Source organism: Lagopus muta, chromosome 20 (genome assembly GCF_023343835.1).
Source record: "Lagopus muta isolate bLagMut1 chromosome 20, bLagMut1 primary, whole genome shotgun sequence".
NCBI classification, from domain to species: Eukaryota; Metazoa; Chordata; class Aves; order Galliformes; family Phasianidae; genus Lagopus; species Lagopus muta.
The window spans coordinates 3,736,336-3,762,709 of NC_064452.1; the positions used below are offsets into that span (position 1 = coordinate 3,736,336).

Here is a 26,374-nt window from a genome sequence, read left to right on the forward strand (position 1 = left end):
CGATCTGCAGCGCGCGCGTCCCCGCGCCCCTCCCCCACCCGCCGGCGGGTGCTGCGGGACCGGCGTTCCCGTCCGCAGACGGGGAGGCGCCGGTCTGAAAGGAGAAAGAAGGATTTAATTTCCCACAGATTTATTAAAAGAAGCCGTTCTGCCAAAAGGAGTGTTGTACAGATGCAGCCTTGCTGCAGGCTGAAGTTGGGGGCTGTATGAAAACAGCGGGGCTGTGCTGCAGCGCGCCTATAACTGCTAACAGTGCTGATTAACAGCCGTCAATTAGAGCTGCTTCTAAAATGTAACTGAAGGAGGGGGAATCCTGAGCTTCTGTGCTTCTGAGTGCTGCTATCAAGTGTTCCCAGCCTCTCTTACTGGAACTTCAATAATAAAGCCTCAAGCAGCCTTTTTAAGGTTTAGCAGATAGATTCATACTCGCAAAATTACTTCCTTGCAATGGTTTTACTGCCCTTAATGGCACCTAACTAACTGTCTTGACGAGTGCTGAGTTGCAATGCATAACTAATAAAAGCAAACAATTAATGAAGCAGTGTTTCATTACAGTGCTCCTTATCAGGAGCTGGGTTAGGTGAGCAGCTGGTGGTCTTAACAGGAGGTGTTGCTGTGGGCAGTGCTGCAGGATGGGGCCGCGTTGCTCCGTGTGCTCTCTGTCAGCTGGACCATGCACAGGCAGGTGTGGACCCAGCGCTCCAGGAGCCGGGCTGCGATGGAACCCTGCGGCCAAACTGCTGCCTGAGGTACCCCTGCAACAGAGAAGAGCTGTCACTGCAAAAGGCTAGCTTGAAATCATGGAGTCATACCTCTAAACATCTCCCTGGGAGCGGGGTGTAGGTTATGTGCTTCCATATTCCAGGACATGTCTATAGAACATAGGGGTATTGTCCAACACACACCGTGTGTGAACACTGATGTTCATTTAGCAGGAATTCATAGCATCACAGAACCATTTGGGTTGGAAAAGACCTCTCAAATCCCCACGTTCAACCCCAGCCCACAGTGCTCACTGACTACAGCCCTCAGTGCCACATCTCCATGGCTCTGGGACGCCTCCAGGCTCAGGGACCCTTCTTCACACTGACCTGTCCCTCAGCTGTTCCCCATCAGACTTGTGCTCCAGTCCCTTCCCTTGTGATTCATACTGATTTCAAACCACTGATCTCACACTGCTGTCCCACAAATAAGGTCCAATAATTTGCCAGTGTTTTGTGTGCCTTTCTAGTTAAGCCTAGGAGGACTGGATGCTCGAGGCCTGCTTCATTCTCTCCAGAATTAGTCTAATGTACATGGCAACACATACAAAGGAGCTATGACTGCTTGCTGCTCAGCAGTAGGAAGGTCACTGTAAATGAGTATCCCCAGCTGAATTAGTAAGTCTGTCCACACCTAATTTTAACGAGCCTCTCAGTCTGTCATTAAATCGATAAGGGAGAGATGTCAACAAGAACACCACTTGCTTCTCCTGCAGAGAGACAGAAAATACTAGTAGCCTCTTGAGTACTCTGGCACCAAAAAAAGCTCATATTCATTAAATGAGGGAAAGACAGATGGAAACCTAACCTCCTGTTTATGGCCAATGAGTGTATGGAGTACCTGGCAGATGGTGTTTATGAGCAGGAGGGCTCCCACTGTGCTCCCACACCCATGATTTGTTTGGAGCTGGGTCATTGCCTAGTGCACAGCAGGTCTGATGTACACAGAACAGATTATTTGCCCAAAAAAACTCATAATTGTTAGCATGTTACCTACAGGTTTACAATGAGATCACCCGTTCTGCTAGATCTCAAAGCTGATCTGCTCCCCTTCCCTCAAGGCAGTGAGTTTTTATAATAAATATAACAAATTGACTTTTATTGACGAAGTCTGCAGATATTTAGGACCCTTTATCTATTGCTTAATCTATTGGGAAATCAAAATTAGTTTTGGAAGTGAGGACTTGAAAGCGCTCAGCTGAATGTCACTACTGAGAGTGTTTCATGGCTGAGCTGTGCCTGATCATCTCACAGTTACTGTATGGTATTTACCATTGATACAGTTCTGCACCAGCTCTGCTTGAACGTGCACAGACGCAGCAGTGGGATCAAAGCAATACATCTCCTGAATTAAACTGTCGTCAAGTTGCTGCAATGAAGAGAACAAAGAAGGTCGGATGGTGAAAACCTTAAGAGAGAGTTGCAGAATTAAAGCTGGCTAAGGTTGGCCTGTAGGAAACTTGCAGGCAGCACTTCTAGAAATGATAAGTCAGAAAGTGGGAGATTGAAAGGAAGAAATAAACGTCTCACCAGTATGCACTGATTCCAGTTCTCAGTCTTCTCTGTGCCCTCCCACTCTGGATGTAAAAGCAACAGCACAGCCTTCATTATGTTATGTACCAGAGCTGGTGGGTCTTCATAGCTCCTGATGTCAGCAAAGCTCTCAGCATTCAGTTTCTGGATACACTCACGCAGGTCCTGCAGCATGAAGCGGTGGAAGACAATCCCTGCATGCCTCACATTCCTGTCTTCTGCCTCTGGAATCACAAGCAAACCTTTCAAGAAGTTGCTTGGAAACATTCACTGCTCAAGACTTACATTACTGGCTGAACAGCTGTGCCTCTGTCATTAACTCATTTTCTCCTTAACAAAGAGCTTGATCCATTTACAACCCAAGTGTGCTATGAAACATTTCAGAAGGTTATGTGTTCTAGGAGGCAAAGCTTTCTGTAATGTGTGATGTATTGAGACTGCTGAGTGCCTTAAGGGGATTAGACAGGTGCCATAAATGTTACAGAGCAGTCCTGAGAGCACAGAGGGCCCAGGCACACAGGTAGTTGTGACACTGATCCTTTCCATCTCAGCTGGGGCACTGAGCAGAAGATGTTAGATTCCTGAATGCAGCACATTGCTTCACGCCTTTGATTTCAGTGGGAATCCCATGAACCAAAGCCAAAATCTAAACATGCTGCTTAAGGGTACTGTGCTCAGCCCCTGGGCTTGCTCAGGAGCAGTACCTGGACCAAAGGTCTTTGGTGTCATTTGTACTTGCACAAATACTTCCGAAGTGGTTTTACTGCGATTCCTGCTTTTACCCCTAACAATCTCTCCTGGCTCTGTGAGCACAATACCCAGGACACAGCTTGCTTTGGCTTCCTCTGAAGGCATCTTCAGTAGTTCTGAACAGGCAGCTTGGGCCATCTTCAGCATTCTCTGCAGGTCCTTATGTTGGTGGGGAGGTAATGTCTGCTGGGGTCCAATGCTGATATCAAATAACCCCAGAGCTCGTCCCGACAGGTCCCGGAGAGGCACTGCAATGTGCTGCTCTCCACAGACAGAACTGCAAACAACCTCTGAGCAGTCTGTGCACTTAAACAGGTAATCTCTGAAATGAGAGTAAAGAGAGGAGTTAAGTCCACAGCCTTACCACTCCAGTCCCTCTGGGCACTTTAACATGTTGCAGTTACAGGTCATTCATCTCTCGCTGTTAAAACAAAGGTATTGTCTTACAATTATTGTTTAATTCCTTTAACTGAAACATGAACGTGTTTAAGTCTCATTAAAGCCATATACAGAATGGAGAAAATTACATTTTGGAATACAATATTGCTGAAAGTTGCAGTTGTTGAAAACCACAACAATTTAACAAAGCTAAAAGTAGGTTGTATTCTCACTTTAAAAACAACTTCTTGTTTGATATGCTTAAGACAAGTCTGTGAGGATCCTGGCAGCTGAAGGAAACAGATAATGACAGGAAATGAGACAAATATGGCCAGGAAAAAAAAAGGCAGATTACTGTAAATAGTGAAATCCTTCACTATAGGCTCTGATCCTGCAAACCTTCCACAACAGATGCAGAGCTTGCTCGGCAGCTCATCCAGTCAGCATTAAGATGGAAGCTAATTTTCTGCAGGCCTAAAATCAAATAGAAAATGCACCTTGTGCTTTCATCATTCAGCATCACATAGACCCACACCTGGAGCCTCAGCAGTGAGATAGCTCTGGGCAGGCACTGCAGCAGGGCTGCGTTACAGCTGGCCTCATGCTGTGTGCATTGTGCAGGCTGGGATCTGGGACCTGGGGTGTCTGGTAACTGACTGCAAGTGCTGGAGCCCACCTGAAAAGGTTCTCTTTTCTGAGGAGGAGGACAGGAGAGGTGTGGATTTCCTTTTGTCCTGTACTGTCTGTAGTAATCATTCTGCGCAGAGCATAGTCGCACGTCTGTCAGACAGGAGAGGGATGGTTAGCTGCATGCAGGAGAGGAACAGCCATTGTGAAGCTTGGAGAGGGCAGAAAGTGTTTGTGTGTGTGTGTTAAAATTCCCACATACATTTGAATGCCATGAGATGGTTTTAGACATCTCCCAGCAATGCCTAGTTTTATTACCAGGCATTGTTTTCATTCCCCTTCTTGCTCAGGGTGCATGAAGAATGTGCCTGGACCCTCCCTCAGCCAAACCATCTCATGCGTCCCCAGGCTCCACACCGAGGAACACCCACAGCCTGAGGAGGAGGTTTCCCTTCTTTTTCACATCGTGTTACAGTCCTCATTTCTCATGGCACGTTTCTGTCAGCATGCCTTGACACATGACCTGCCTATCGGGCAGTTAACGAGGACAGGGCAGAGCCTGGAATGACAACAGAAAGCTTCCAACAAAAACAATGCTTATCAGAGGAAGCAGATGAATTATGGCTTCAGCAGATGTCATACAGGCATTGTGGTGACATGGGATCATTCCTTACTATTACACACACTTTTCATCTCCTTAACTTACTTGTATGTGAAGTGACAAGCTTCCCAGGGCTCGAGTGCCTGCTGAACCACGGGGATATGATCTGCTCATAGGTGGGCTGCCTCTACAAGCTGCCTAAGTGGGAGCAGCCCTTCCTGCACTGCACTTAGGTCTTGGTTCAGACAGAAGCCTTTGGGCATTTCTTTTTTTCCATGCCTTAATTTTCACATGCACAGGGCCTCCACTGAAGGGCATCTCCCTTTATGGAGGTCTCAAATAGCAAAGCTTTAGCAGGGGTTAACGTATAGATGGATGATGCAGGGATGGATGGATAGAAGGATGGATTGAGTAGGTGTGGGGTTTTACTCTGAAATAGAAGAATATTCTCTTGTGCCATGGAGAAAGGAGCTATGCTAGCAGCACTGTTTTACATGAGAGGTTGAAAATAAAGAAGAGCACCCTCCTTTACAGAGGGAACCTTCCCTTTCTACCTCTATACCTTTTGATACTCAGGCAGGCACAAGTATCTCAGACAGGCTTCAGTTTGACAACAAAAGCACTGGGAAATCACAGACAGCTAGAAATGAAATATCTCCCCAGCCTAAAGTAGGCCTGTCAGCCCTCTGTATCTTTAATCAGCATAACCTTCCTCATCAGTAATCTGCACACCTGATCATTGCCAGGCTCCACCAGGTACATGCTGACAGCGTGGATGCTGGGCACTCTGTGATACAACCAGTCCAGAGCAGTGAGGGCCATTTGCAGAACACTTCCTAGTGCACACACATGCTGGTAGGCTTTGCTGAATGCATGAGAAACTCCCTGTGAAAGCAGAACACTCCAAATGAGCCAGGCAGTTCTACGTGAGTTAGGAAAGGAAACAATTAGGATCATCCAACAACACGAAGCCAAGCGGTTGTAATAATCACTTTAACGGCAGCTTGCAAAGGTGAAAAGCAACTGTGAAATGTGTTATTAAAGCAAGCCCTGAGATTCCATGGCAGCCAGGTCACAGCCAAGCGCTGTGATTGCTCTCTGTGGTGATGCACAGCCAAACCCGCTGATAACGTTGGCTTGCTGCGCTCCCTGCTGCCCGCATGATGCATCCACAGCCAGGCAGATTCCAAAGAGCAACACTGCATCACAAGGAAACCCAGCCTGCTGGTGCTTGTGATTGATCTACCGTGCAAAAAGTTTTCGTGTTGGGTTTTTGGGCCACCTTGTAGAAACGAACACAGATCTGAGATTCAGTGCTTCGGTAAATAAAGCTGCTGTCTGGGCTTTGCACAAGTAACTTGATAGTCAGGTCTGCAGGAGAAGCTTAAATAAATGACTGATTAGATGGTATCTGATCATCAGTTACAAAGAAGATGTCAATCAGCACGATACTGGTAAGGTGTTCTGCTCACACACAGTTTTATCACATACAATGAAGAGGAGCCCACTGCTTGGTTTCTTTTTTCTGAGTTGTACCATCTTGCATCTCAGAGCAAACCTGAAAAATTCAGTGTTCTTGCCCATTTTTTTGTAGTACAGACTCACAAACGGCCTTCTGGTGGTGCCCACCTGGTAGAAGCTGATCTCATGGGTCAGGAAGATGGTTTTCTCGTTCTGGTCTCGAAGAGTATCAAGTCCCAGAATGCCAAAGACTCTCCAGTGAGCATCCTGCAATGGCAGCACCAGGAATGAGCCTCTCCTCTGCTCGGCTGGGCGGTCCTGGTTCCAGAAGTGGATATTTCCATGGAGCTGAACTCTTGGGACATGGATTGGCTTTTCCTCTTCAACAGCTGCAAAGCTGAAAAATAAACATGCGGACAGGTTTGTGATGAGCTTCCATTTACCACTCACATGCCAGAATCACTGGGAATAAATAAGGCACTTTTTGTCCCTAAGACAATGTAAAAGCACCAACTAATGAATGTAATGAAGAGGAATTCAGAAAGGAGCAGCTGTTACGTTTTATAGATCAGAAGAAGCACCTCCAGGCACTGCTGGGTATCCCTGCATTGCAGGCACTTTTCAAATAAAGGAAACTATTGGTGGCTTTTCTTACCTTACTCCTTTCATGTCTCTGTAGAGTGTCTGGTTTAGAACATACGGAGCATCATCTGTGGTGCATGTCACATAGCGCAGGAGCGTCTGTCCCCGCTCTGGTGAGAGCTGGTTTTCTTCCAAAAGGGCAATATATGCACTGATCTTCTTGTTATCCCCGTGGGCTTCTGCATCCTAGCAACCAAATGTTTCCTGTTACATTATGTACATTAGCCATTGGCCATTACGCTTATTTCATGTACTTATCACTTGTCTCATTTGTGCTGACACGCTGTTCTGGGTCACTGGTTTTGTATGTCACGCACGATGTGTGCGCTGTGATGGAGGCTGACTGGTGTGCTCTGTTACAAGCAAAACCACTTTGGGTGCTGACTGCCAGAGAGAACGGCTTTCTTTTTTCCTGTCGTTGAAACAACCAGCTAACTACACCCAGGGCCTAAGCAGAACTGTGAATTTCATCTGCAATAGGAGATTCTTCCATCATGGATCTCACCTGGGACTGTGCAAAACCATTGACTTTCCTGGACACCATCGCTGAGCAGGAAGCACAGGGACGGCATCCTCAGCCCCTGTAAGCTGTGAGCTGCCCTCAAAGCATCGGGGTTGGAAGTTGGTTTCACAACACTGACACAACAAACTGCCATTCCCAGGGACCAATACCTTGAGGAGGGCCTTGAGCACGGCCTCATACACCGGGTCCATGCGTGCTCCGCTGCTCTCAGCTGCCTGCTGGATGTTGTGCAGCCACCTCCTCCTCGCCAAGCTTTGCAAGCACTCCATGTGACTTCGTTCCACTCTCGTGGTCAAAAATTCCACAATGTTATCAATGACTTCATCTTCATCCCCAGTGAGCTCAGAAGCCACCAACTCAAGGAAAGCCTGGAATGCCTTTGGGGATAGCTTCCCCACTCTGCCAAGCTGAGGGTAACGTGAGCAAAAGTGGTTTTTTGCTGTTAGGAGAAACAGAAAACAAGACAGGGACAACCTATTCGAATAGTATTTTTTTGCTTTTTTTTCTGTGCAAAGCACAAATTATACCCTAGATTGGCTTTGGGGCAGCCCAGCCTGTCACTCAGGGCTACTCACTCCTAAAGAAAGTTGTCATCATGAGAGGTTCAAGATGGGTTGTACCTTTTCCACCAGATGCCTTCATTCTCACCTACTGAGAAAGAAACCTGCACAGCACTACTCCTTGTGCACCTCTACAGGATGCCTAAGAAATAAAGATCAATGGGAAATAGGAAAAATCAGAGGTGTTGCTCATCAGAACCGAGTTCTATGGGCACTTGAGGGGCTGGTGGGACTGGGCTGCATGTAGGCACAAAAAAACTGCTCACCTCTCCTATTGTAAATGTGAAGGCCAGAGTTTATGGATGATTTCACAGATCACTCCCACACCTGGATGTTCCGTTCAGCCATTATGACTTTCCTTTGAGGCCTCCCAAAGTCACTTTTAATTATCCTCCTTTAGGTGCCTTTGATGAATTATTGAAATAACAGTTGTATTGTGCTAGCTCTTATAAATGAAGATCAAAGCAAATGAAAGCTCCATTGAAGTCATACAGAGGGTGGGACAACGGCTGCTCTGGAATCACCTGCACTGCAGCAGCAGATGTGGTGCAAAAGGAACAAATTGTGTGGGTTGGGAGGAATACATTATGGTGGAAAACGCCTCAACAGTGAAGAGCTGCTGCCTATTTCGGGTCAGATATCAGGAACAACTCCTCCAAAAGAGCAGTGATGCAGTGTTACAGGCTGCGCAGGGAGAACTGGGGCCGTTGGTGCATTTCTCAGTGCTGTGAGCTGCAGTGGCACGCACTAACTGCCCTCAGTCATGCCACAGCTGCCTGCCAATGCTTTCTTAACCTGCCCATTATCTAAAGAAGATACAGGCTTTTTTTTTTTCTTTTTTCCATGTGATTTCTGATTTACTGACAGAAATAGGATGGAGAATTCACCGACAGTGTAAAAATGTTTGGATTTTGACCTCCACTTTCTCCTCCATGACAAGAGATGAAGAAACACAGGTGAAGCTGATCAGCTCTTCCTCTACTGAAGCACAGCACACTGAATTGTTTCCCCATTCCATCTGTAAGGTTACACTTTTCACTGACAAGGAAAATCAGATCGTTCCACCCACTTTCATCCACGAAACTGCAATGTCTGTGAACCCCTCCTCCAAACCAGTTTGCTCCATGATGCCTTCAGGAGGTGATGTCAGAGCTGCTGCAAACGGCTTTCTGTTGCTTCTAGGCGGTCTTGATTTTGCTATAATATCTTTCTATTTGTCCCTTTAGTTTATAAGGCTTTTGTGAAGGGGACTGTGTCCCTTTGTGCTCCTATAAGCATGTTCTGGCATGCTGCAAATGCAGAAGAGCTGTGCAGCACCATTTCCTTCTGTGGCTGTGCAGCCTGGGGGTAATTAACAGCAGGACGGTGTGCTGCCCATCCCACCAGCTGCTGGAATCAGCAAAAGAATAGAGAGATTTTGCTGCCTGCCAAAATGAGCCCTTTTCAATAGCGTGTGGTGGAGCGAGCAACACGCAGACGTGCGTGGAGATGAATAAACCTGTCCACTCCACCCAGGCACACACACAGACATGTTCTTGATTGCTAATCTGGTATTTCAGTGATGCCCACGTATGAAGCTGCTGGACAGACCTGGGTGAACCTGCTGCACTTCTGGCTGCCCCAGGCCTCTGTCAAGGACCGACGTTACTGGACTAATAGTGAAGTGAGACTTGGAGTTACTGTCTCATTCATGAGAACTGAGCAAGAGTATGGATTACTGAACACCACAGGAGCCCTGTATGGACTCTGGAGTAAAATATATCCATCAAAACAGCAGGATAACACAGGCTAGACTAAAAGTATGAAGCCTGTCCTCAGGCTTTAGGGTTTTTGTTGCTTGGTTGGTTTGTTTTCACTGCTGTCTCTGGAACATACACTCCATATTACAGCCAACCATACACTCCATATTACTGCCAATACCATTTTTCAACACATCACAGTGCTGTGACAGCTCTGGGCTACCTCTCTGATTAAGAACCACTCACCCTGGAGAGTCCTGCAGAGGAGGGGATGGAGCTGTGCATTAACAAGCAGGTCAGGATAACAGTTCCTTTCCATTTTACACATCAGGCCTTATGTGCTTATGACTGCTTGCAAAACCAAAACATTCCAGGTGCTTGCCAACGAATTCATTAGCACCGTCCTTGAATGCTTTAAGGCCTATTGTGTTGACATTGTATGACTCCTCTCAGAGCACAGCTGTTTCCTTACCTTTCCTCACAGCTTCTTTTTCCATTCCTTCCTTGAATGTATTCATAGCAGCCTCCACCTCTTTCATCTCCAGAAACCCAGATGCATTGATGTCCCACTTCTCAAAAAGTGCCTCCAGAAGCCGTTCCCGTCGGGTCAAACGAGAGATGAGATGTGCCTACAACAGAGAAAGAGCTCCTGTTTGGTGCTTCCTCAACAGAGATGCTTAACATCTGCACAGATATGGGAGCTGCAGCAGTGGGTTGATCACACAGCCCCTATGGGCCAGGGCAGAACTGTGAGCAGACAGCTCAGAGATGAATCATTAAACCCGGGAGATATTTGGAAGCAATAAATGGAGCAGACAGCTCAATGCTACCTGGCAGAATCAGAACTGCAGAGGGGCATTTCCTAGGGATGAGAGATGAGACCAACTCAGGCAAGTGGGAATTGCCCAGAGCACAAACATCTCCATGGCAAGAACTAAGCAGAGCCTTGCCAGCAGGACCCAAAGGTTTGACGGTGTGTGTTTCCATGCTGTTTGCCTGGTTTTGCCCTGAAGTGTGTGGGCTCCAAGAAATGCAGATGCAGTTTCTCCTTTGGTGCCAGCCTTGGTGCAGTGTGTGGTGATAAATGGCACTGAGTGGCACTGTGTCTAAGGCTGAAATACCAGCAGTGTGCTGTGCTCCATGTGAGGACAGCGGAGCCGTCAGATCCAATATCTCATCCAAATTAGGTCAGCAGCACAGAGGGAAACCAGAGAGATTTCTGAGGAAGGCACAGCTAGAGAAAAGGCTGTGAACAGGCCCACAGGAAATACAGGGACTTATATATGTATGTACATGATGCTGAGTATGAGAATGCTGCTGGCAGGAGATATATTTTTCCAACACTTTGCAAAAGCCCCTTGTAACTTAAACACAGAGAAATGCCCACATTCTCAAATACCTGTGCACATACAGCAAAAGCAGCGTGGTGGATGGGTGCCTCAAAGCCCTCACCAGAACACCCATAACTTCATGTGTGCATGCCAGAGCAGCAGGTCACACATCAGGTTCTTGACTGCCATGAACATGACTAAGCAGAACAGAATGTTTTGAGCTCGTCACCATCAACCTGCTGTCTCACTGGGTCCAGAACAGATAACCTCCTACAGGATGAGTGTGTCCTCTCTGCTAGAGCTCAGGGCTGAGGATGGGGAAACAACAGGGCAGAAGAAATACAGAACACACAGGGCTGGAAGAGAATAGCTCTGCCAGCACAAGATTAAAAGACGTGCCGTTGTCTCCAGGCATCGCTTAGTTTTGTTTGTGTACACGTGATCAGCAAAACTTATAAATATTTACCTTTTCTAGTTGTTTCACTTTTTCCTCTTCGGTCTGTTTGTATTCTTCTTTGATGAACCCAACGAGCCCCTTGACGGCAGGCAGAGCGATGCCTTCCCCGAGGAATGTCTCCATCAGCTGAACAAAGCGCGGCAGGTTGAGGCAGCTTCCATCAAAGGGGCTCCCAGCACGAGGAGCACTGCGACTCCGAATGTCTGCCACGGTGGGGTGGAGGTCTGAAAGGCAGTGAGCGCCGTGTGTCACAGCAAGCTGCCTGCTGTGCTGCACCGACTGCAAAGCTGCAGCACCCCTGAGCCCTGTGCTTCCCAGCCGTGTGGGCTGAGTGCAGGCTGAGTCTGCGTTGATGGAAGGCCTTGATCTGTTTGCACTTTATGCATTCAGATTCTTCGATTTTTGCTCCAGTCTAGCATGGATGCTATCATGCAATTAAAGCAAAGCACTGAATATGGGTTAACTGAATGAGAGACCCACCTTGTGAGACTAAGACTCTGCTGCTCTCCCTCCCTGCAGTCAGCTTTCAGCAGTTGGTGTTTGTATTCTTGCTCACAGCACACCCACAGACCCTGCCAGTCACCGTGTGCCCAATGAAAGCACAGCTTTGTGGCCAAATACCTGGAAATCTGTGCTCACAGCTCCAGTCCTCTGGAATTTTCTCTCCATGGCTTCCGTGCCTGAAGCTTAGATTGAAGGTGAGAAGATTACCTGATAAAAGACAAAATACAGCCTGTAAGGACATAAGATTAATAAAAAGTCCTAAGATACAGCTTTTGTGAGAGCTGTTACATGCACACATATTGTGTAGGTGAGGAGATCCAACATGAGCAGTACCTGGCCGTGGCTCCTCACGCTCCTGGCTGTCTGCAGCAGTAGAACCTGGTCCGTCTGAGAGGGCTGGGCCTGCAGTGTTAAAAACAAATCATCTGTGAACCAGAGTGTACAGCGTGAGCTCCTGGCAATGAAACCCTGATGGAAAACATAACACGGAGCAGATAGCAAAGGCTTGGCTGGTCAGAAATCACTCACATGCATGTGCTCTTGTAGTTGATCCAATAAAAACGTGTACATTGAAGGTTAAGGTCTGGCACAACAAAGGAGAAGCCTTTACCTTCACCTGGCTCCTGCAGACGGTCCTCGTCCTGCAGTGCTGCCCCCGAGCTTGCCTGCTGTTCAGACCCGTTGCTGTGCTGCCTTGTGAAACCCTCTTTTCTTGCAGGAGGTTCCTCCATGACCTCTGCAGCGTCCTGTTTGGAAGCAATGACATCAGTGTCTGCCACAGCTTTGTCTTTTGACATCTTGTTCACAGCTTCAGGCGCATCTTCAGACTGTTTTGGTCCCCCGCCTGTTTGTCAGATTCAGTTTCATCTCTGCTGAGACAGTTCTGAGCAGAAGCTGCCCTGGGGAAGCTTCCTCCCTCCTGCCCCTGCAGACTCACCGTGCCTCTCACTGTGTATTCTACCTCCATCCAAATCACCAGGTTCAAAATCAGTGTTTCTCACCTCCCTTCCTCACCTCAGCATCACCTGATTCTGCTGCTTGGTTTTCTTCCTTAGGAATTCCTCCGGTCTCTGTTTCACTCACATCCATTTGTTCCATCGTTCCATCACTTCCCTGCCTGTTTTCACCTGCAGGTTCACGTGCTAAAACTTCTCTCTCAGAAATCTCTAGTTGAGACAAAACCAAACCTTCTCTGGGTTCCTCATAATCCTCCTGGTCCTCAAGGTCTCCCCACAGATCCTCCAGTCTGACCTCTTGCAGTTCAACTATCGGCCCTAATGCAGAAACAACATGGATAAGTTGATGGCTTGCACTGGTTTTGTTCTCTAGGATTGCACAAGAAAACAAAAACTCAACTAAACCAAAATAAATGGCATTCCCTCACACTGTAATGTCAAAGAGAGAAAATATTTTCTTCAGACATCATCCTAGAATAGCCAAACTTAAGCATAATCTGCAGAGAACTGCTCCTTACTGCCTCTTGCTCCATGTTTCTTTTGCAATATGTTTTTGTAACTCTCCATGCAAAAAGGAAGGCTGCAATTTGCCTTGTCTTTGATCCCAGCAGTTAACTGATGTCCAATATCTTAAAATCCCTTGCTTTCACATAGGCGACTTTCTGTGGTTTTTCTTTATTCTTCTAAATTCCCAGAGAAGTTTTTGTGTAAACAGACCATTAACCTCCAATAATCCCCAGTAAGAAAGAATTTGTTCAGGAGAAGCACTGCAGAATGGTGGATGAAGGAAAGGTTTGTGATGCTGCAGTATTTCTGAGCGTTGCATCACGGTTTGCAAAACGTCTGCCAATGATGGTGTCCAGCTCACACTGCCCATTTAGGTCCATTTCCAACCATACTTATAGATGGATATTAACAAGACAAATTCATGCTGTGTAACTGAAACACCCCACATACACTCTTTGGGGTCGCGGAATCTCCTCCTGGCACACACAGAGCTTCTCTCATAGAACTGCTCCAGAAGGCCAAGTATCTGGGGTCTATCCAAGACACCAACCTAGACAGAGAGATGACAGTTACTGTGCTGCTTTCTTTCTCTGGTTCTCGGGACACGTGTGGACACTGGAGTATTAAAAGGCATCACATAAGAACTGTGTATGACAGAACATTATCCATGAGCAGAACATGGGAACGTGTTTCACAGAAGTCAGTTTATTTTACAAGGACAAAAATTCCTTCTTTGGGCTTATCTGGAACTTGTAACAGAGTGCTATGCAAGCACATCCTATGACAGCTGATGCTTTCAGGATAGGAATGGATTGCCTGAGAGCACCATGGAAGGACTGCCGCTGTGCTGCATGGCACTGAGGTTTGGTTTTGTGCCCCACTGCTTCCTTTGCAGCATCATCTGTCCTGGGAAGATCATGAGCCCCCAGATCTGACAGCCACCCAAACTTCCTTCAGATATCCATGCAGAGTTGAGCACAGGGGTGGGAGAGGTGAGTGCAGAGGAAAACACAGAGTTCATTAAGTTCTTGCAGCTAAAAGGGAGTGTGTGCAATCAGACCAAGAAAAGGCAAAGGAATGGGCCACTTCTAGCTGGGAAACTGAGTTTAAAAAGTAAAGCAGATGACTGCAAGGCCTCCACGTTACAGTGAATTCCTGTTGTCATTATTTCCGCCCTGCCACCTTTGTAATCTTCCTCCCATTAGTGAGCTACAGTAGTTAATTAGCTAACAGATTTGCTCCCGTTTATTTGTGGCAGGTAGCTTTGCTTTCAAATTATTGATTTCCTTTTCACATTTTGCACTTAGAGGAGAAAGGGCAGGACTCACTGACTTGTGATTCTGTCTTGCAATTGAATGGATCATATTGAATTCTGCACCCATTTAGTAGGGACACATCTATTCAATAGGGAATGGCCTCACGTTGTACCAGGGGAGGTTCAGGTTGGATATGAGGGGAAATTTCTTCTCCAAAGAGTGGTGCTGCAGTGGCACAGCTGCACAGGAAGGGGGGATCCCCATCCCTGGAGGTGTCCCAGAGCTGTGGGATGTGGCACTGAGGGCTGTGGTCTGTGGGCATGGTGAGGATGGACACAGGGATCTGAGAGATCTTTTCCAACCAGAACGACTCTGTGACCCTGTGATTCTATACACAAACACAAAAATACGTGGATGTTATCAGATGACTCTGCAATATTTGGATTCTACATTCAGTGTTTCCATTGTACACAATTTGCTCTTCAGCTGTCACTTATCACAATCGTCTGGAGGCTGCCTTGAAGCTGGCAGCGCTAATGCAAAGCTTCATTTTATAGAAGATGTAAACCAATGAATAAAGTCTTATTAAAAAGAGCCCAATGAACGATTGCTGCATCCCAACCCCTTGCACTGACTTGCTAATCAGCAGGACAGGTACAGAGCCCATATAAATAACAGCGGGCCATCTGTGTTTGTACAACTGCCCAAAGCTCAGCTTTGCTTTCAGTGCCAACTGTGGGGAACGGAGAGTGTGCTGACCTCCTTTCCTCGTCACCTCGATGCTGGCAGGTGATGATCTGTGGTTGTTTTCAGCTCAGCTCTCTGATCCACGTGTAATTCCTTTACTGATGCAGACAAAAGCAGACTTGCCATTTAATGAGCGACAGGTCGGTGTCTGACTGCCTGATTGCTCTTCTGGAAACACGAGGTGTGTCTCCTCAGCCCCACCATGAGCTTGGTGGTGAGCAAGGTGAGGATGGGCGCTTGGAAAGGTAATGAGAGGGCAGACTTTGTTGTACTTTGGGGGCGTTCAGATGGTGACTCATCCATGTTGTGGTGCTGCCTTGGGGAGGTCCTGCCTTGCTGCACAGCTCAGGCAGTTCACACTGAGCTGCCATCCTTCCGCATGCGTGCATCCGAAATCATCATCACAAGCATGTGGGTGCCTTCTAATCTGAGTGTAATTTAAACACTGCTTTCTCAGCCCTAATTGCAGCTCCCTGATGGCCAGCCATGCTCGCCATGCAGACTGGAATAACTGCCTGCTGCTGAATGAATGGCAATCAGGAGCTGAAACAACTGCTCTGCTGTGCTTTGCAGAGTGGGTGCTACAGGTGATGGGGCACTCTGAGAATGGTGCATGTCTGTGGGTCAGTGTGCATTGTTTATCTCCTCTGTGGGTGGATGTGGTGATTACTGCCACAGAAGTAACAGGAAGAAAGCCACACTAAAACATGAAAGGGGAAAAAGGGAACCTTTCAGAATGCATGTTGGTGATGGGACTCAGTCTTATACATTGCTCTGCCCAGGAGAATCCATCACAGCTCAGCTACTGATAGAGCAATAGGAAAATGAAATGTCTTCTGACTGAGTAATGGACACATTTCTTTCCTCATCCTGAAATAGCAGCTTGCTGCCATTCTCTAAAACACAGCATTGGTGTCAAAATGTGCTCTGTGATTCTGTTCTCTTGGAGCTAATGACATTTTCAGCATGACATCATAGAGCACATTCGTCCATTCTGGGTAGGACAGCTGTAAGGATTATTAGAGGAGTGCTGAATGGAATATGCCATATATGTAGAGAACTGCAGAACAATGGCAACTGTTTGCTGTGCAGTGGCCAAAGTTTTTGGAGGAACGAACCATAACAAGGCAGTGACCCAGAGAAATACCAAAGTGGAAGCAGTGAAATCAGGTTGGGAGCTGCTTTGCTTACCTGTCCACGATCACAGTGTAGGAAGAGATCAGTAAACATCTGCCTGCATGTATCACGCCTGATGGATTCTTGGAAGTCAGCAGCACACTGACTGAGATGCTTCAGGACCCCTTGGAATGCATCATTTGGAAAGTTCTCCGTGTAGGAATGGACACACTATGGAGAGAAAGCAGTAGTGTAAGCCATTGGCATCCCCCAAGCATTTTCACCATTAGTTCAGCTCTTCGGAATCGATCACTTGGAATGAAAAGTGCAGGGCTTTGTAAGCAGATCAGCCTGCCAATGTGATGCAGACTCAGTGCATGGGCACTGCACCGCTCGCTTTGCTCTTCCTTGCAGAAGCAGCACTGTTCTCCCAACAAGCCCAACGTGCTGCTGTGTGAGGTCCTGGTCCAGGGATTAGCAACCACATCAGAATCCCTCCTGTGGAGCATCAGTGCCTCAGATAGGACACCTCAGGAGGCAGCAGACACATTCTCTGAGCTTTCTGCAACATTTAGTGCTCCTGACTCCGCTCCCAACAAGGCAAGCTGAGCCATTCATTCTTGCAGATCTGACATTCACTGAGGTCTCTAATGCCACAACTGACCACTGCCCATCCTTGCAGTGTTTAGAGGAGCGCTCTGGGCACAGTAAGAAAAGGAAAGAACTTCTTGCATATGAGCCTGCTGCCATCCCAGCCCTCTGACACAGGGAGTACTGCCGACTTGAGATTTATTTTGAGCTCCAGCCTTGGAGACATTTTAACACTTTGGATTTATAGTCATGTGGTTTTTATGAGCAAAAACAGTATGGTTCTAAAAATGCGGCGTGTGTGACATAAATAATGACAGCCATCAGAGCAAACCACAGCCCCAAACCCTGAGCTGAGTTACTACAGCAGGTTGCTGGGCTGCAGTAGTGGGAAAGGGAAAGAGAAGAATGTGCAGAACACACAATGTTTCTCCTTATCCTGTTTTTAGACCATGGTACTTGATGTAGGTGTCAGAGCACCCTGAGCTTGCTGAAACGCCACACAGGCATCACCAACCTGAAATATTAACATTTGTAGTATTTTTCGTGTTGTACTGCATAACATTCAAATACATGGGAGCAGAGAAAGAGCAGAAGAGCAGCAGCCCACAGCCTGAAGGGTGGCTGGGGGCAAAGAATGGCTCCTGATACAGTGTGAGCTCTTCCTGCATCTCAGCACAAAAGGAAGGGCACGGGGGGCTGGAGAGGAGGTGATGGAGCTGGGGCTGTTTGCACTGACAGAGCTGCAGCCCGGAGCTCTGTGCCAGCGATCCTATGGGCAGGCAGCTGGGAAGCAGCGTGTTGTTTGGTGTGTCATGCTGGTGACACACAGAGAGCCCTGTGTATTAACAGTGCTGTCTGACAGCCCCTCAGAATGTTGCTTAGAAGTGTCTGTCGGGCTGTGGGGGCAGGAGGAACTGTTGTGGAGCTGCAAGCTTTCCTTAGCTGATGTGTGTAGAGCACTCTGGAGGGTGAAATATTGCACATGCGATCAGTGCACATTTGTTCATTAGTAACCAAGAGATTCGGGCACTCCTCAGAAGAAAGCTCACACCTCCTCACTGCTATCCAGCGTGAGGCTGCACCGTCAATGCACTGTCATCAATAACAGTGATGTTTTGCTTTTTGTTCCTACTGATCTCAATGGGAACCGAGCAAGCCATGTGCACTCATGAAGAATAACCTCACCTGTAAAGCCTGATTTGGACCCCATAAAGCCATGTGAGCATTTCCCTTGGTGTCAGAGTGCTGGAAGTTCTGCATGCTGAACTTCACATTTACAGATAAGTAAATCAAGTGCATGAGGTCTGTCCAGAGTTTCTAACAGCCTGTAAGTGACCAAAAGCTGCACTGAATTCAAGGAAGAAAAAGTAAAAAAGCCAATTCATGTGAAGTTCCATTAAAAAGCAATGCCTTCCACACATGAAAAGGCCAAAGATGGGCATGGGGAGGGAGCAGCCCTTAGCCTGGGTGATGCAAAGGCAGGTAGTGGCTGAGGACTGGGGACAGCACTGTGCTGAAGACAAGATCTGTGGCTGTGCTGTGTTTCCTGAGGGAAGCCATGCAAACCCATCGCTTGGTTCCATCACGACCGCATGGAAGCAGGAGCACAGGATGTGCTCTGAGGGCAGCAGCTGCACAGCCTGGCAGCCTGTGCCTATTGCACATCTCCCCTCTGGTCTCCTATCTTTCACTGAGTTACAATAACAGGCAGACAGAAAATACTTGAGAGCATTTCTCTGTTGGTTCATTCGGTGCTGCACACCTTCCATCAAGGTTATGCATCCACGCTGCGCTTCCCTAACAGCAAGCAATTCTCTGGGCTCCCTTTATCCACAACAGAGCCCTTAATTAAATGCAGTTATTCCGAGGTTACAATTAAAAATATCTCACTTTGTGCTTAAAAAAGCCATCAACAAGCTATCATAAAAATGTATCTCTGTGCAAAATGCTGAATGTGTGAATCTCCTGAGAGCAAAGAAAGCACAAAAAATCACACGTGGCTGCTGGAGACTCATCTGCACAGCTTTGTGCCCTGTTTTTAATTACCATAACAGCACCCACCAGCACTGCTGCACTCCAGGCTGTCATCATTTCCATCCCAAACTTCTTCTCCCAAGTTTAATAACCCAGCTGTGAAATGCAGCTCTGTCACAGGGAGAAATGGTGGCTGAAGCCCTGGCCTGGAAAGCTTTGCAATAATTTAGCTGGGACTGATTTGGTTGTTTTCAGACCAATGAAGAGTGGAGTAATGAGGTGACACTTTGAGTGGCTTTGGAAAGTTACAAACACGCTTCTGATGTTTCTCAGTGACAGCTTTTGATTTTACAACTGCCTGTTTGTCAACCTGGTTATCCTTCACACAGCCTTCAGCCATTTGTTACAGCCTGGTTAGGTTTCAGGCCAGTTCAGGGCTGAAAACACAGAGCTTCTCATCACTCCTGAGGGTTTCCTATGGCTTGCGGAGTTTCATCAGAAATAATTACACACTGGGGACTGTATTAATTACCTCAGGCTAATTGGTTATATGGGCACACCACAACTCTCGTGAAGCCATTGCAAAATGTGACTTCAGGAGGGGATCACGGTGCGTGTCCTTGCAGTGCACAGGTGGCAGTGGGACTGGGAGCTCTGCAAAGGGGCTGAGAGGGGTGTTCTGAAGACCACTGCTGTTAGGATAACTGCCCAGCAGGGCTGAGGAAAGCAAATGGTGCCTCTGATGCTGGCCTGGATGAAAGCGTTGTGACAGCAGAGGATGGGGATGGAACACGAATTGTCCTAATTTCTTAGACCCTCATCAGTTACCAGGGGTGCTGCAGAAAACCAAAGCCCTTCACTCATTCAACTGTCCATGGGGAAACAGTACTGCCTTGTGGTGAACATCACCTTCTGATCAGAAACCCTTCTTTCCATTTCTTACCTCTACGAATTCATCAACGTTCACGTTTTTCCCCCAGGTGTCTGTGATCTCCAGCTTCCTCTCATAGGCTGCAAGCAAAAAATGAAGGGATGTTGGTTCAGGAGGTTTGTGCTTTGCATTGTACACACATCTGTGCATGCAGTATGCTGCATTAACTCCTCGTGTTGGACTACATGCATTTGAGGCTGTCTTACACTGCAGCTGGAAGTGACAAGGATGTGGAGGGCCTGGCTGCAGAGAGGCTATCTAAATCTGGTTCTTAAATATTTCTCTTGCTGGGAATCTGCACTCCCCTATTCAGAACAGTTTGTTTGTATTTATTCTTGACAGATGTTGGTCCAATTTCAACCATTTTAACAGCAGTTACCACCAATTATGTGAGGAAAGGAATCAGTTTTGATTGAACAGACGAAAATGCCCAAACGTTTTGGGGACATCAGTTCTGCTTCACAAGAGTGGAGTGTGAAAATCACAGTGATCTTCCCAAATAGCTCTGCAGGAAACATTTCACCAACGATGATATTCAAAACTATCTGCTGGTGGGCTGCTGAAGGAACTGGGAAGATATCAAACATCTGCACACATTTCTCACTGAGGCTTTTGAGGCCAACACGCTATTTCTGTTGGGATCACTTTCCTGTTTTTTATACCACAATACATCAGGGGTAACGAGAGCATTTGCCATGGGATGCATTTACCTTTGGTGCTTAACTGTAAAGCAAAGCTTAGTGTTCCGTTACTATATATACTGGGAGTGCAATTAAATTAAATACAGAGAAATGAAGCATGGTGTCAGTGAACATAACATGAAGCACTTCTTGTGTCTGCAGAGCCAGCACCCAGACAGAAACCTCCTTCTCAGCTCTATGTCCCAGGATCTGTTTGCACTGGAGATCTCTGCACCAGAAGCATTTAGGCTCTGTTTGGCATTCACACCATGCACTGCCCATGGAGGATGATTGCTCAGAGGAGCAGTTCATTAATTAGAAGGGGCTGAGCGGGGCGAGCTTGAGACAGAGGTTACTTCAGCAGCAAGCAGAAATACCCTCTGGAAATGCCCTGCTTCTAGCAAAGGCAGATTTGTTATCATTGATGATCATTACGGGCTATCTATGCAAAAGGCTGGCAGCAGGCTGAATGTTGCCACTTCAATATTCCTGGCTCTATCTACCAATCATCATTATTCAGAGAGGTCAAGTGTGAGCCATAAATGGGATGGGAATTATGGAAAACCTTTCTGTGCTGATACAGAGGCCCCTGTGATGGGATTGGGAAAGACATCAGCTAGACAAGATGTGCTCCTTGGTGCGATGTGAAGCAAGATTCATCCTTAAACCCTAAACAACTGTCAGTCATTAACATAAAACTAAAGACATAAAAAATTTACCTTTTCTTGCATCTGTGGGAGTAGAAGCACAGACATCCAGAAAAATCTTCAATGCACTCTGAATCTAGAAATCAAGGTAACAGAGGGCTGCTTCATGCAGACAGCAGCTGGCAAATGCTGAAGTAAACCATGCTGAGTAATCAGCCATGGGGGACAGCTGTATGGGGCAGCACGCTCCTCACTTCAAATGGGAAGGCCCTGCTAAATGTAGGCTCTGTTTGCATTGCTGTGCATGTAAACACAGGGCAATTTCCTAGAGGGCTCGTGTGACTTGGAAGAAGGATGCTCGTTCCGAGAGATCATGAAGATGAGTTCAAATCTCATCTCTTACAAGCTCTGGTGTCAAACTGTATGAGTCATAGGGCGAGAAAGAAGATGTAATTGGGCCCAGAGGAGAGCAAGGCTGGCTGCCCTGTGCCTGCATGTGCATCTGGCTCCATCTGCAGGGAAAGCACTGCAGCCTTTCTGCGTTCTCCTGGGGTTTGGAGAGGTGTCAGACACCAACCTGCACCCTGACCCAAGGGACGTCAGGGTCACTACCAAGCACTGCCAACCCTCCACTGCAGAGTGCTTCTCCAGGGCAGACTGCACCATCACCAGCTCACCCTTCCTCCCACCTGCAACGACCATAGCAGTGTGTTACCAAATATCAAGCCTGGTTACCAGTGCAACTGGTATTCTGCCACTGACATCCGCTCTCCATTCTTTGAACTGAGTTGCCAGCGCTGCTTTTCTCATCTCTTTCTGCTGGCACTTCATTCTGTCTGCCTGCTCTCTTTCCTTACGTTTGGTTTTTGCCTCAGATTTCATCCTGGCCAGCCTGTAGGATATAGGAATATGATTTAGACAATACCATCATAGACCAGCTGAAAGAAGAGAGGTTAAACCACTCCTGAAGAATAAAAACAAAGCAAATATGTTAGTGAAATTCTTGTCCTTTCAGTAAAAGCACATTTACGTCCAAAGCATCACTTGAGATTTGGGGCACAACTCTCTCAGTTGATGCAGTTTCAAGAGTGAGTTACTAAATCCTGTGATTTTAAAGAGAGCTCAGCTCAGTGTCAGGCAGTTCCAGCAAATAGGAGATGATGGTGGTGAGGGTGTTCTCACTGCAGAATGAAACATGTTCCCTCATGGAGACAGCCGCCTGACTCCCACACAAGGACGGCTGACTCAGACTGAAGGACTCCCATCCCCGAACAAAATACAGTCTCTGCTTTAAGGTATCCATCCATTTAGATAAGGATTTTCTCCCATCTGTTCTCCCTCATTCTTTGACTCCCAGTCAGGCTGTGGTTAAGGAGAGAAGCCTGAGGAAGGACTGGTAAGCTTCAGAAAGGAATCTGCAGTGAAATCTGCCTGTGTTGAAGGTAGTGCCAAGGCTTCGGGAGCCTCTCTGCAGCCAGAATTTCACTCTTCATCTTACTAGTGCTTATGTGAGAGATTTTGAGCCCAAACTGGCATTTCTCTGCTAACACTTTCTTCCTGCTTAGAAAGCCAATGACTCACGTCAGGCGTCTCAGTGCTACATACAATCCTCTGCACTGCTGTGGTTTGAGAATCCTATGCAAATTCCTCAATACAGCCATCACAAATATGTAAATCCTGAGCTACCGAGAATGCAAATCCCATGATACTACAACCAGCTGATATGCAAAGCCTGCGACAGCTCTGGCTGCATAAACCCCCTTGGCAGAGATTGCAGCCCTTGAGCGACGCTTCCTCTGCAGCAGCTCTGAACCTCCCACAGCTACAGAGGATCTGCCTCCAAACGTGCACACAGCGTAACAAGATGAGGTCAAAGGCATGGCACGGGAAGCCAACACTGCAATCTGAATCTCCAGGAAGAAAAGAAAAAAGGAAAGAAAAAAAAATTGTTGTGTGCACCACGATAAATCAGTTACAATTTATCTGTAGGCAACAAGGAATGAGGTGACTGCATGGCACTCATCACACCACATCAGTTGCACTCACATGGGGCGTGCTCCTATGATGTGCACTAGAAATGTAGGGAGACAGAAACTCAGAGAGCTAGGGAGAGATATTTAACATACTATTTTATTCATTACAATACTGGCAGCTTTAATTACCTTCATGTAGAGACGATGCATAAGGCATGTCAACGTTTTACTTCCCTAATTCCTGACACCAAAACCCCGAAACCAATTTTCAAGCTCTATGTGCTGTTCATGCAAATAGAAGAGAGCCATTCACACAGGAGTCATTACACACAAACACAGCTATAGGTGATCTGGGAGTGAATGAGTAATTTTGACATCATTCTCAGTCACCAAAGGTTCATCTACAAACACAGTGTTCACTTCTGTATCTCTATATAAAAAGAGCAATTAAAATGAGGGCATTATCAGATGGCATGACTAATGCAGTCATGTTAACTGAGTTTGGGAGAACTTTGGAAAAAAATGGTGTGAAAGAGTCCACAGAGCTTTGATACTGACACTGTACCTAAAAACTGCTGTCACTAACCTAGGCTGGCTTGGAAGTAGTTTACACGCCACGTATGTAATTAAGATAGAGTCTAAAGGGGAATTATATACTTGCAAAGGGCGGCATATGGCCCTAGACAGGAAGGACTGCTGTTCTGTTCCCTGTGACATGTTCTGTTTGTTCTGCTCCTCATGTTTACAACAGGCAGACAGTCGCCGTCTCAGCGCGGCTCATTCTGCCACCCCACACCTTTTGTGGAGCACAGCCCAGCACACCAGCTGTGATCCTGCGGCCTCTCGCACTTGCAGGTCTCTCACCTCTCCGATGCCGTATCTGGGATCTCCCTTTTTAGCTCCTCTGTGACCACATTCAGTCCCCTCAGGTAGGGGCCTGCTTTGGTACAGGTGCCATACTGAGGGTTATGTCTCATCAGATATTCCCCAAGAAAAATGATGGGGTCAAATTTGGCATGCTCCGTGCCTGGGGCCAGCACGTCCTTCCTTTCTATTTCCATTAACAGTTTTTCCACTCCTGGGATCAACGTCGGTAGGAGTTTGTCGGTCAAATAGGCGCGAGCATCCAGAGACCCCTCCTCATTCCTGAACCACTCCTGGCACAGCCCATCGCAGGGCTCTCGCTCGTTTTCCTTTTCTTCTTCTGCCTTTTGTGCACGAATCGCCTTCACCTTCGCCTCCTGCAGACTCAGGGACCTCTGCTGCACCTTTCCATAGAAGCACTCTTTCCACGGCGCGTGATCACTGAGACATGGCAGCTCAGCACAACCCTGGCTTCTCTCCGTTCCTGAGGCAGCCATACACTTATCTCCAGCTTTGGGATGCTTCAGACCTCCAGCTTGGGCCATTTCTTCTGGCTGAGCAGCCGTACACCAACGACTGAGACACAGAACAAAAGAGATATGTTACACGATGCCAAAAGATGCAGCGGTGTCCTAGCAGATGGCACAGTCAGAAAACCTACAGCTTTATTAACCAACACTCTGCTCCTACGTGCCTTTTCTGTTCTCTTATGCTGCTTTGTACTCTTAAATACGACCCCTTTACTTCAAAGATTAGTGAATGATTTATAAAGATTAATTATGTATCACAACAGCCCTTGGAGACAGAGCAGCTAAATAACCGTTCCTCTTTTATAGCAGAAGAAACTGAGACACAAGAGGGAAGAGATTAATTCCAGTTCACTTGGGGAGTCAGAAACCAAGGGCTGGACGTTGCTCTGAAGTCTCTCCCATTCTAACCAGTGGATTCCCCCTTAATGGCAACTTCTGCAGCTTTTTTTCTTCTGGATGTTTTGAGAAAGGAAACCCAGAGCGCAATGAGGCTCTTCACAAGCACTTCAGCTTGTAGCTGTTTTGTAAAAGGCAGATCTATTTACATTATCTAATGTATCTACATTACAGTATCTACAGCATCTAATACAGTATCTAATGTATCTACATTAGGCATTTTTTTGTCACAGTTTCCCAACTCCATCACTTTTTTCTCAGACCATTAATGCTGCGAAATACCAGGAAGGAACTGAGCTGCTCACAGTTTGGAAACGACTGCTGTGTGTCTCCAAACACAACGGGCTGCATCTGCAGCGGGGCTCACACAAATGGAATTGAGCACGGTGGGGCCTCCCCACATGATTTACAGCATGAAAAACCACCAGCAAAACAAAAAGCAACCAGCCACCTCAGTGTTCAGCAATGGCAAGGGCAGGGTGACACTGACAGACAGCCAAACTGACACTGACAGACAGCCAAACTGACACTGACAGACAGCCAAACTGACACTGACAGACAGCCAAACTGACGCCCTTCCAAACTAAAGACGAAACCCTGCTCTGAACTTGCTGCCACAATATTCCTTTTTCACAGAGGCCTTTCAGTATCCATAAAAATACCACTGCTTTTGCTCAGTTTTGCTCTATGTATTTAAGCATTTGTAGCTGTTTTCTGAAGAGCGTTCAACCTTCCAGGAAACACATAAATGTGATCTACAGCCCTCCTGGCACCCAAACATAATTGCTAACAGTTTGACCTCCTGGCTCATAACCACCATCTGAAGCCAAATATTGCTGGGGTAGGTAGGATGCTTTACAGCATTTCTATGTCTGGTTCTAGATGAGCTCGTTGGCATCTCCTGGTAATTTGTTTGCAATGCTGATTACCTGCTGGGGAGTGGGATGGATTTATGGTTGGGCTGCCTGCCTGATACACAGTGCTGGGAGAATGGCAGCTGTTTTTTGCCACCAAAGGGCACCGAGTGTAGAGGGAGTGCAGATTTATAAGGGCAGCAAAGGAAACCTGTCAACCCTGTCAAATCATTCCTGGCTTAGGTGGGTTTCTCTCAATGAGCTGTGAAACCAGACTCCTCCTGCTTCAAAGCAGGGTGTTAACCAAATGTTCTGCTCGCATTCCAAATCCACTGGCTTTGTCGTGCCAAAATAAACTGTTCTTGCAGTTATTTTTTGACATCATTTACGAAACTGCTCCTCAGATTCTGCACAGTGTTATAACAGCAAATGCGCCCTGCTGTAGGGGGTGCCTCGTTCTCAGCGATGACAAATGTATTCCCTAC

General features: G+C 47.0%; 1 protein-coding gene across 1 annotated transcript; it reads right to left on the reverse strand.

Moving 5' to 3' along the window:
* Nucleotides 1–125: 125 nt before the first annotated feature.
* Nucleotides 126–25,846, reverse strand: EFCAB5 (EF-hand calcium binding domain 5). The gene is made up of 20 exons (XM_048967306.1): nucleotides 25,827–25,846; nucleotides 24,110–24,685; nucleotides 22,008–22,164; nucleotides 21,345–21,408; nucleotides 19,958–20,025; nucleotides 16,525–16,680; nucleotides 13,781–13,880; nucleotides 12,882–13,141; nucleotides 12,478–12,613; nucleotides 11,373–11,587; nucleotides 10,048–10,204; nucleotides 7,426–7,715; nucleotides 6,767–6,939; nucleotides 6,280–6,508; nucleotides 5,383–5,535; nucleotides 4,099–4,202; nucleotides 3,113–3,366; nucleotides 2,292–2,518; nucleotides 2,034–2,130; nucleotides 126–755 (listed from the first exon to the last, which is right to left on the reverse strand). Exons 1-20 carry the CDS (start codon nucleotides 25,844–25,846, stop codon nucleotides 598–600), a joined length of 3,594 nt encoding a protein of 1,197 aa, XP_048823263.1. The 3' UTR covers nucleotides 126–597.
* Nucleotides 25,847–26,374: the final 528 nt, after the last annotated feature.